The 12036-nt window shown below is 36.2% G+C and overlaps 1 protein-coding gene across 1 annotated transcript in view; it reads right to left on the bottom strand.

The window, feature by feature from the left end:
* Positions 1–12036, bottom strand: part of DMD (dystrophin) — a 2077064-nt gene that overhangs the window by 577457 nt on the left and 1487571 nt on the right. The window contains exon 52 of the mRNA XM_021677947.1: positions 4466–4583. Coding sequence (XP_021533622.1) covers positions 4466–4583 — 118 coding nt within the window. The remainder of the gene's footprint in view (positions 1–4465; positions 4584–12036) is intronic.

Below are 12036 nucleotides of genomic sequence, written 5' to 3'. Positions count from 1 at the left end.
TCTTTCTTTCTTTCTTTCTTTCTTTCTTTCTTTCTTTCTTTCTTTCTTTCTTTCTTTCTTTCTTTCTTTCTTTCTTAAGTTCTTGACTAACCAATGCTTTTCCTTTGATGTGCCTTGGGCTTTAGAATCATACAGACATAAGTTTAAATCCTAGTCCCTCACTTGCCATCTTACTACAACCCTAGGCACATTACTTAAGCTCGCTGAGCTTCAATGTTTCAATCTTTAAAGTGAGAAAAATAATATCTACCCTCCTAAGGTCATAGTAAGTATTGAAAACAAAATAACTTACATGAATTGCCTTGCTTTTTTATACTATCACTCACATATTTGTTTAATTCTTTTTATATATGTTATTCCATGTGTTCCAAAGCAACCTTCTCCTTTTGGTTTTTTTGAACTTCTCTCTTCTCTTCTTTGTAGTATGAGAACCAGGCAGCCACCAAAGAGCTTATTAAATGCTTTCCCACTAAGCATTCAAACAACCCAATTAGATCATACTTAAAATAACAAGAGCTAGCATTTACTCAGCTCTTACTGTGGCTTGGATCTAAGTGCTCCTCGTGTATTATCTAATTCTCTCAACCTTGAGGTAGATACAAGTAATCTTATTTTATAGAGGTGGTGACCAAGATCAGATAGTTTAATGAGATTAGCTGTTTGTTCAGGGCCACAAAGCTACTACTAAGAAGCCAGCCCAGGCAGCTTGCCCTCAAAACCTGTACGTGCTGTTGTTATAGATCTTTAAAATGGTAATTGTGGGGGTTATGTAGCAGGAGAAGCTACAGAAGCAAGGCTCTAAAATACAAATGTCAGATGAGCCATGTTCACCAATATTATTTGTGGAATAAATGGACCAATAAGAGAGAGGAACTCTTTTTTTCCATATCCTGCTCACTGCTATATGAGGTATTATGGTATTATGATCTGCCGTAGTAATGGGCATGAACAAGAGTTTTGCATAGTTCAGAAGCCTCCCACTTAGCAATTTGAGATCCTTTCAGTCTTAACCTGGTTTTTGTCCCTGACCTAGCTAGCCCTTTTGTAGGAGAAAATGACCAGGAATGGCTGACATGTTCAGCAACCAAAGAACTGAAGGAAAATGAGCAGTTTGAACATCAGAAACAGCAAGGAGAATTTCTTATTTGAATGCACTTAGAGTGACATTTTTTCTCTCACCTAGATTATTGCAACATGATTTCCATCAATACAATCACCTGAAAACAACAGATACCATGGAAATCGTTTTATACAGTGAAACATGTTGGTATTTTGCAGACCAATTACTTGAGATTTTAGCATGGATATTACTAGTAGAGAGGAATTGCTTTGTACTGGACTTTTCTCTTGATAGAATGTAATAAGTATATATAGATTTCCCCAACTGTTCAAAGTTATGAACTGGGACTTACCAAGGAAGGAAAAATGTTTCAATATAGCATTATACTCTTACTGAATATTTTTCTTTATTTAGCTGATTCCTTTTTAAGTATTTCTAGAAGTTTCAGGGCAATAAAAAAGGAATACTCAAATCTTCAAATAAGAAAATACAATTTTATGAGCAAGTATTTTATTTCTGCTCATTCCCTGAAAGCCAGATCTATACTGAGGAAAATTCTATTTTGAACACGATCGAAACTTTATGAGTATTCAATATCCATCCCATTTCATAGATTTCAAATGGAGAGATAAACTGAAGCACAGCAGGGCTGCAAATGACATTGTTTAGATAAACATATCTTGTCAGAATTATCCTGGTAGCAGCATTAGAGGCTCCGGGCATATTTGGAACAAAGATTCTGGCTTAGGCTCTTAATAAACAACATGGCACGTCTCAACAGACACTTGGCTTTTAAGAAAATGCTTTTTTTTTTTTTTTTTTTTGGACCATGTGGATTAGAATCTTTCCACAATACTACAAATATTCATAAAGGTATTCATTCCTAAAAGACAAAAGCTTAGAAAAACATAACTGTTCAAATTACTAGATATTAGCAGAGAGATAAAAATCTGCCCTCGGGTCACTCAATTTCAGTCTATATCCCGAAAAAAAAAGTCAATACAGTATCAAAAAAAAAGATTGCAAGGGATAATGGAAAATGTTTAGACAATGTTGAATGGATAGTATAAAATAAATTAGTGTTATTTTCCTCTTAGGGAAAAAATAGAAGTTATTTTTCATTAGTAAAATGACAAATGACTTTCTATATAGTGTGTTCAGATTTGCATAAACATTTTTGCCAAATTTCCATATTTCTCAGGCAAGAAACAGATCACTTAACTGTGTAATGGGAATTCAGTCTCATACTGAGTAAATCACTCACTAAATTTCATTCTTTTGGACCAGTATGTTGCAACCTGATGAAGAAGCCTCATGGTTCCAGTTTGAGGGATGAACATTCTACTACATCAATTGAAGAGCTATCTATGTTGATCATTACAAGGTGAATTTGCTCTTGCCTTGCTGGTTATACAAATGACATTTTATAATTTACACAGAACTCTACAACTTAAGTGTATTCTTCCTGTCCAAATTAGCTATGGAAGAGAATGATGAGTTTCTTACCAAACTAGTTTCTCTCCTTCTCAGGCTCAACACTGGACAATATTTTGCAGTTTCCCTTGCAATTAAATGTGGTCATGTGACAAGTTCCAGCCAACAGACCATGAACAGAGTTCATGTGTACCACTTCCAGGCCTGTCTCATAATAAATTCCAATGAACAATGTTTATTCCTCATCTGTCCATTAAATGCATAGGACTCAGATGATCTGGACACAAAACATGGAAGGGGCTTGGGTCCCTGAATGACTTCATAGAGAACTGCTTATTTTGGACTGCGCCAGAAAAAAAGTAAACTTATACTATGGTAAGCCACCAAGACTTGGGATCTGACATATAGTGGCTAGTGCTACCCAACTAATACGTTAGCATATATTCAAATACATTGTTTGAGCAACAATAAAGAGTTAAGATTTCAAAATCAAGAAAAGTCTATTTTAATTAACAATCAGGACAACTGAAAGAGGAATGTCTTTAGGAAGTGAATCAAAACATACATAATTTGCAGACCATAAAATTATGTAATCCTAGTCCTAGTGATTAAGGTCATTAAGAAAAACAATAAAACAGGATGGGACATGGTAAACATTCTAGAAGGAACACAGACTTTCAAGCCAGAAACATTTGCAAATTGCAAGCTCTGGTCTTTGCTTGTTTTGCAAACTTGAGCAATTTGATTAACCTTTCTCAGAATCTGTTTCCTTGTCAATAAAATGAGGGATTATGAAATTTACCTGACAAGATATTATAAAGATTTTGTACACATGCCCACACTCACAACACCTACTATCTGCTACCTACGAGGAACTCAATGAATCGTAGCTATTATCACTATTTACCTAATACATACAAATATGACCAATAATATTTTTCATATATTAACTCTTTATTCTGGTTACTCTTTCCGCTCCCTCAGCATACTGGCTGCAAAGCATTCTGCTTACACTTCCTGAGGCAAGTGTTAACACAAGAGAATGTAAATCATGACGACACAGATTCTTGGTTTTTGAGGTTCAAAAGCCTAGGTCTAGAAAAAGACAAAAGATTTGGAAGGAAAAAAAAAAAGATGATGAAATAAAGCATTTCCCGACTCCCACACTAGAAAAAAATTCCTCTGGTTGTGAGAAGGGATGCGAGGGGGCATGACAGGGGACATAAAAAAAAAAAATCAGTATTGATGTGTGTCCCTGAAGGGGAGGTTGGGAGAGGGAAGGGAGGAAACCTGGGGAGATGCACGAGAATCAGAGAGCAGAGGTGAGCTGGGCCTCATTTCTGAGAAGAGCCTCTGAGGGAAACAGAAGGAGAGTAATTTCCCCTTCTGCTTCCTCTACTCCTTTTCCTGACCCTATGCACAGGCACTCTGAATCACTCTGTGTAAAGAAGAAAAGAGTAGATGCAATGTCTAGGCAGATGGGCCTTCAAGAGGCTCCCGAGATTCCCACTCACTCCAGTATGGCAGAAGGAACGGTACACTGCTATTACACACTGAGGGCGTCACAGCAGCAGAGGGATGTCCAGGTATGAAAGATGGTCCAGGAAGCAATTGCTTGGACCAATAACCAAGAATATGAGGAAGAGACTGACATCCCCATGGACGCTAGCCCAGAGAGACGACAAGCGAGGAGCAAATGTTCTGCCACACCATGCTCACCACACCCGCCGCTCCATGCTTTGCATCTACAGAAGCCTAGATTGATGAAAAATTTCTTTCCTCTGTTCCATGGAATTACATTCAGTTATGGAAAGATAACATTATGGACTGAAAAATCTTAGTACAAGAGTTATAATTTCCAATGATTCGGCGTCATTTTTATGAATGCAACGGAGGTAAATCAACTTAAGTCATTATTGAAACTTTTCATACATCTTTCCTTAAGTTTCATATGCTTGTTAAAAGACTTACTTCGATCAGTAATGACTGTTCTAGCCTCTTGATTGCTGGTCTTGTTTTTCAAATTCTGGGCAGCGGTAATGAGTTCTTCCAACTGGGGGCGCCTCTGTTCCAAATCCTGCAGCGTCGCCTGAAGGAAAAAAATACAACTTAATATTGAGGTTCTCCAGCATTCTGCATTCCTTTTATGTGATACAAAGTAAAGTGCAATTTTCAAACCAACCAAAGCACTTTTGGAAATAAAAAAAAAAAAAGATGTTACTGGATATAAATCTCTAATGTGTGAGGCTTTACAGAGAACAATTCAACAAGAAATGTGTTTCATTCTTAGATACCAAAAATATTTCAAATGAAAATCTTGATTACAGATCTGCTTCACTATTTAAGAGCTTAGATGGAGTCGTTTTAGAGTTCCTGGGTTTAGTTAAACCAATGTACGAGCGCCACAAGTAAGAAATGCAATTTTGAATTACGACAATGTATTTAGAAAAGATAGCTATTTATACTTGTAATCTCATTTTGTGTGGTGTCAACATTCAGGTGTATATTTTAGCAACAGGAAAAGCATGGAAGTGATTTAAGAGACGTAACTTATTGAACTTCTTTGTACCTGAGTTTCCTCACCTATGAAATGACAGGGTGAGGCAGATGAGCCAAGTCAGTCCTTCCCCAAAGGAAGTATTAGTATTAGTATTCATACAGATGACTTTAATTTAATACTGCATTAAGATAAAAGTACCAACAGAATAAAGCCAAGAAATATTTATTTATTTATTTATTTATTTATTTATTTATTTACAGGTGACAATGTTAATTATTAAGAAATCCCTCCCTCCCTCCCTCCCTCCAGTGTCCATCTATTATCTCTGCCACCTTACTTTCTCTACATTAAAGGGCCCATATCCCAGCAATATTTACAAAGAAGCTTGTGAAAAATAAGATCTCTCCCTTGTTTTCATTCTAAAATGGAATACATTTTATTTCAATTTGGGAAAACATAATGAACATTTGTTATTAGTTTATAACCCCTACACACATTTTCTCATTTTTATTCTCCTAATAACCACACTAATAACTATAAAGCTAGAAGTCTTTATAGTCTTATATCTGATGCTGTTTCCACTACCTCATGAGGCCAGTGAATGTGAAGGGATGAAATGGGGTAGACAGTAATGTTCCTGAAACTTAGTTATCTATTATGCTCTTTGACAACTGCTAATTTTCTGAAGATTTTTGGGTTGAGAAAGGCCAAGTTTTGAACATCTTGCAGTGTTTCTTTCGTGAACAGGTAGGGAGATAGGCCTTGTGATTTCAGCTCAATTGCTTTTGATAGTATTAAAATAATGGCAAGAACTTATCCAAACATTACATATCTATTTTGAGTATTTTCCCCTCTCTGTATTGAAAAATTGGAGGGGCTAACTTTTAACCAATTTTCCACATTTATAAGCTGTGATTGCTCAGAAGAAAAATCCAATTTTCAGGTTTCTAACTTTTATGGTTTCTTTACACAAAAGGCTGTTTGAAATATGGAACAAATTGCCAAAGACAGCTATTGAAGTAAGTGGCATAAGTCAGTTGGAGAGTACTGAGCAAATTTTAAAATGGGAACCATATAGTAGTAGATAGATTTTATGAAATAAGATGTTTTCCAGGGTTAGAATGTTAAACTCTGGTCATCTGTGACACAGCAAGCTTAAAAGTTACTTTGGAATTCCTGACTCTTAAATATTTAATACATTCAAGAGATTTTTTTTAAAAACAGACTTAACCAGAACCCTCAGATAAAGTCAAATATTTCCTTCAAATTTAACCAGAAACTCTACATAACTGAGGTAGCAAAGTACAAAAATTCATTCATTTACCCATTCATTCTTTCATTTTGTAAATCTCAAGTGCTGCATATTGTTCTAGGCACTATGGGTTTAACAGTGGATGAATGGATTAGGTATGCTTTGTGTAATTTAAATGCAAATTTGTGTTTTTTGATACTTGGAAATTTTTATATATCAAAGATTATCTTTATCATTATTTTCATTTGATTTAATATTAATTCACCCTCAAACAACCAAGCTATTCTTCGCTTTTCTCTTCTGGATATATTTCTCAATGTGGGCTTTACTTTTCTCCTTCTTTTAGGATCACAAAGTTCGTTTAAGAAGTATGTTGTAGAAGTAACCTGATCAACTTTAATCTAAATTAAACCTGACCACAATGAACAGCTTTTACTGCTGAAATTAGCAAGCACGTCAATTTAGACTTAACACAAGCCATTTTCCTCTCTAATGAACAAAATAGGTCTCAGGGTATTGCGAAACCTGTTCTCTAGTTGGGTGATTCTCTAATTCTGCTGACAGACACATGCTTTGTAAGCACCTGAGAAGATTATTAATGACATCCTTTGAGGCAGCCTCCTTAAAAACCTAAGGAGATTCACAGCTGTAATAAAACTATGCATTTCTAAAGAATTTCAAAACAAAATCGTAACTCTTTATCCCACTCTTTCGTCAATATGTACAAAGGTTCATTTCTAAAAAGAAACTGTACAATAATAATATATATTGCTATGGGATTTATCAGACACTAATATACTCATTAAATAGTGGTTTCTCAGTAGAGCCGAATGGGAATTTTCTCCCTTGGTTTTCTTTCCAGAAATAAAGGGAAGGACTTGAATATGGCATATTTAAATATTTTTTTTATTAAGATATTATAAAAACAGTGACTGAAAGACTTTCTTGCTAATGAACAGAACACACATGCAGTGAACAGAATGATTACTTTTTTCTTTTCATTTGGTTTTCTTTTGAGTATATTCTATTTGCTATTATAATTTCTCTTACCTGACAGCTGGTTTTATAACCTCCCACAGATGGGAGAACACCTTAGATCTAATCATTAAAGTACCCACCTCCAAAATACCCATCTATGAAACTGTGTTCTTTGCCCCCATCTGGTGTTCTTACCAGATGCTTCTCTCTCCAGAACACTCTTTCTACTCTAATCCTCATCTTCAAATGACCTCCAGTCCTCTTCTTTTGCCCAATGTCCTCGTTCAAGCTGTAGTGGTCTATATTTGTCATGCTAAACAGGTAGAATGCTATTTATGCTTATTTGTTTTTCTGATAGGAGCCTAGGTAGACATTACACATATAACTTAAGTGAACAAAACTAAAATCATTACATGCTTAACAGTACCGAAGCATGATAATTGAGCATGTCTACATGGATTCTATCGTTCCGAAAGAAACAAACATGAGAGCAGGAAGGAATCAGTGCTATTTCTAAGGGGTCATAGGCCAGCTACTGGGCTTTACTAAAAACAGCTTACCCCTTGGAGATGAGAATTCATCATGGATTCCACTAGCTGAACAAAGATGGAAGAAAAAAAAAATCTTCAAATACAAAGTGAATCAGAAGTCATTAATCCTACTAAGTCCCCCCAGGGTTGAAGGAAGTGGTTATAAATAGCAATCCTATGAAAAAAGGAGTTAAACAATGAAACTATATATGCTCTAAGTAGGTCATTTTAGGCTCTCAGAAAGAATTACACTTTTTTATTGTATTTGGTAAAATAGAATTCTACCTAATACTCAAATAGAAAACTCTATGGTTTAGTTGAATATTTAATATTTATATGTTTAAGGAAAGACCTTAACAATGAACTCTTTACATTTTTAATATTTTCTACAAAAATCAGCAATCTTCACATAGTTATATTTAGAACAAAAGCCTACAGTGATTTTCAGTTGTTGCCATTTTCAGGACACAAACATGACTTAAGCTTACCCATAATGTAAAAATGTAGACCTTCTACTCTTTTATTCACAACCTTAAAAAATTAACATCAGGGGGCCTGGGTGGCTCAGTTGGTTAAGTGACTCCTTCAGCTCAGGTCATGATCCTGGAGTCCCAGGATTGAGCCCTGCATCAGGCTCCCTGCTCAGATTTTACAGATAAAATAAATAAAATCTTAAAAAAAAGAATATAAAATATTAAAAAAATTAACATCAAAGATGGACAAGATGAAAGTTTACTTAACTACTTTATGGATGGGAAAAAAAAGCATTTAAGGCAGGTAGGCCCTAAACTGTAGCCGTTCTAGACACTGAAGGAGTTTTCTCTATGAGGATGCTACTCCTATGTCTAGCCTCACTAAGCACCTTCATTCCGGCTTCTTTCCTTGCATTCGGCTGCCCCTCCAAATAGATTGGCCAAATCCAAAGCCATCTCTATTTCTTCCACTCCCTCACATTTACATCTTAAACTGGCTTGGATATTTTCCTACTTGGTATAACTTCACTACTTCTTGTCTGAATGTTCTACCAGCATCTCTGTTGCTAACTTCTTCATAAACACCTTCTAACTGTGGTTATCCTTTTGTCTTCCATTCATTAAAGAAATACTTTTTGAGAAAGCATTTTATTTTTATATAATTTAAAACTCACAGAAAAATTACAAGAATGGTTCAAGAGCTCCCATGTATCCTTTACCCTGATTCACCAGTTGGCAACATTTTGCCACATCTTTATTTATCACTTCCCACTCTATCATTCTCTCTGTGTATATATATCTGTACATACAATATAATAGATATTGTTTTCTGAAGCACTGGCGAATCATCTGCAGCTACCGTGCCCTTTACCTTTCGATATTTCAGTGTTTATTTCTTAAGAAAAAGGCACTCTCTTACATAACCTCAGCCCAATTTCAAAGTCAGGAAATTTCCTATGGCTTTAGTTCTATAAATCCAATCCACATTCTTTATTCATAGTATGACAATTATCCCATGAATTGCCTTTTATTTACTGGTCCAGACTCAGGCATTGCATTTAGTTGTCATATCTCTTTAGTCTCCTTTAATCTGAAATAGTTGTTTGCCTTTCTTTGAACCTCATACTGTATGTTGACTGTTTTGAAGGCCAGGTATTTTGTAGAATGTCCCCAATTTGGGTTTCTGCAAATATTTTTTTTGTCAGTCCTTGACCTAGGTACAGGTGATAAAGAAGTGAAGGAGGAAAAATTATTCTTCTCAAGGAGAAAATAAACTAGTAGTTAAGACAGGCAGTAAATAAGCAATTACAATAAGCTGAGGTGAGTATTATGGTAGGGGAAGCACAGGGAGTGATCAAAGCTTATAGGAGAGATAGCTAACCACATTCAGGGGTTAAGGAGGGTCTTCGGAATGAAGTGGAACTTACATGGTCCTCAACTCGACTTTGCCTAAATTATATAAATTGTCTCTAAGACTCCTTTCTTTAAAACATTTTTTTTAGCTTTACTTGGGTTAAGTCTGACAAATAGAAATTGTATATAAAGGTGTACAACTTGGAGTGCCTGGGTGGCTCAGTTAAGTGTCCGAGCCCCACGTCAGGGCTCCATGCTTAGCAGGGAGTCTGCTTGAAATTCTTTCCCCCTCCCTCCTCCTCCCCCTCTGCTCCTTCCCCTGCTCACATGCTCTCTCTCTGTCTAAAATAAATAAATAAAATCTTCAAAAAAAAAAGGTATACAACTTGATATTTTGATTTATGTATACATTGCAAAATAATCACCACAATCGAACTAGTTAATATAGTCAACATCTCACAGTTACTTTTGTGTGTGTGTGATAAGAACACTTAAGATCTACCCTTTTGGCAAGTTTCAAGTGTACATTACTATTAACTATAGTTACCGTACTGTATATTAGATCTCTAGAACTTACTCATCTTAAAAGTGGAAGTTTGTACCCTATGATCCATACTGTCCCATTTCCCTCACTTTGCAGCGCTGGCAAACATCATTCTACTCTGTTTCTATGAGTTTGACTTTTTTTGGATTCCACATATAAGTAAGATCATACGGTATTTGTCTTTCTGTGTCTGGCTTATTTCACTTAGTATAATGCCCTCCAAGTCCATCTGTGTTATCACAAATGGCAGGATTTCCCTCTTTCTTAAGGCTGAATAATATTCCATTGTGTATATACATATACCATGTTTTCGTTATGGATTCATGTGTTGGCGGACATTTGAGTTGTTTCCCTATCTTGGCTATTGTGAATAGTGCTGCAATGAACATGGCAGTGCAGATATCTCCTCGAGATCCTGATTTCATTTCCTTTGGATATGTATATTCAGAGGTGTGATTGCTGGACTATATGACAGCTCTATTTGTAATTTTTTGAGGAACCTCGATACTGTTTTCCACATTGGCTGTACCAATTTACATTCCCACCAACAGTGTACAAAGGTTCCTTTTTCTCCACACCCTCACCAGCACTTACAATCTCTTGTCTTTTTGAAAACAGCTATTCCAACAGGTGTGAGGTAATACCTCACTGTGGTTTTGATTTTTACTTCTCTGATGATTAATGATGTTGAACACCTTCTCATGTACCTCCTGGCCACTTGGATGTCTTCTTTGGAAAAATGTTTATTCAGGTTTTCTGCCCATTCTTAAAGCTGATTATTTGTTTTTTTGTTTTTTTTTTTGTTTGTTTGTTTTTGCTATTGAGTTGCAGGAGGTCCTTATACATTTTGGATCTTAACCCCTTATCAGACAGACGGTTTGCAACTATTTTCTCCCATTTAGTAGGTTGCCTTTCATTCTGTTGATTTTTTTTTCCTTTGGTGTGCAGAAGCTTGTTTTTTTTTTTTTTTTTTTTAATTTGATGCATTCCCACTAGTGTATTTTTGCTTTTGTTGTCTGTGATTTTCGTATCATTATCCCAAAAGTCAAAGCCCAGACTAATGTCAAGAAGCTTTGCCCATGTTTTCTTCTGGTAAGTTTTATGCTTACAAGGCTTTAAATACCACTGCTGCTAATACCCACTGTGGTGGCCATGACAACATGCAAGACTTTTACGACTGGGACCTAAGTGACTGGGGACACCAGCTGCTGCCTTCGGAAACCCATCACTCCACTGAAGAGAAGCCAAGCCTCCTGCAGACTGCTCCCCACCAATGACTGAATGTCATTCCTACCACTATAAAATGAGGATCACAAGAGCGTCTACCTCTTAACCTTGTTATGAGAATTGGGTTCATGTTTGTAAAACGCTTGGAATACTTCTTGTTGCATAAGAACTATAAAAGTTTTCAATAAAAAATTAATCAGTTTAATCATCAAAATACTCTATGAGATAGGTACTACTGTCTCCATTTTACAAAGAAGGAAAATGAAAGAAAAAGACGTTGAGCAATCTGCCCAGGATCACAAGTGGTAAGTGTTCAGAACTTCTAACACAGGACATTTGGCCCCTGAGCCCACACACTTCAGTACTACAAAGTACGTATGCTGTAGTGTAAAGGGACCTAGCCATCGCCTGGCTCGCTCTCCTCTCTCCCTCGGCTCTACCAGTGCCTCCCACTAGGACATAATCAACAGGAAATAGCAAGCTCACTGCAGCTGCTCATACTATCCGGCCTCCCAGGATGCAACAGCAAGTTAGACAGTAGTATATCTGAGAAAGAGTCCAGCAAAAGTACCAAAGTGAATGGTGAAGCCCGAAACAACCACTAAAAGGAATCAGTTTGGGGAGTTATCACATACGGGAAGTCTCTGGAAAGACTTCATAGAAGGGATGGGACTGTAGTTGAACC

The sequence above is a fragment of the Neomonachus schauinslandi genome, chromosome X (assembly GCF_002201575.2).
Source record: "Neomonachus schauinslandi chromosome X, ASM220157v2, whole genome shotgun sequence".
Lineage (NCBI taxonomy): Eukaryota > Metazoa > Chordata > Mammalia > Carnivora > Phocidae > Neomonachus > Neomonachus schauinslandi.
Note: the sequence above shows the minus strand (reverse complement) of the source record. Positions and strands in the feature narration are given on the sequence as shown.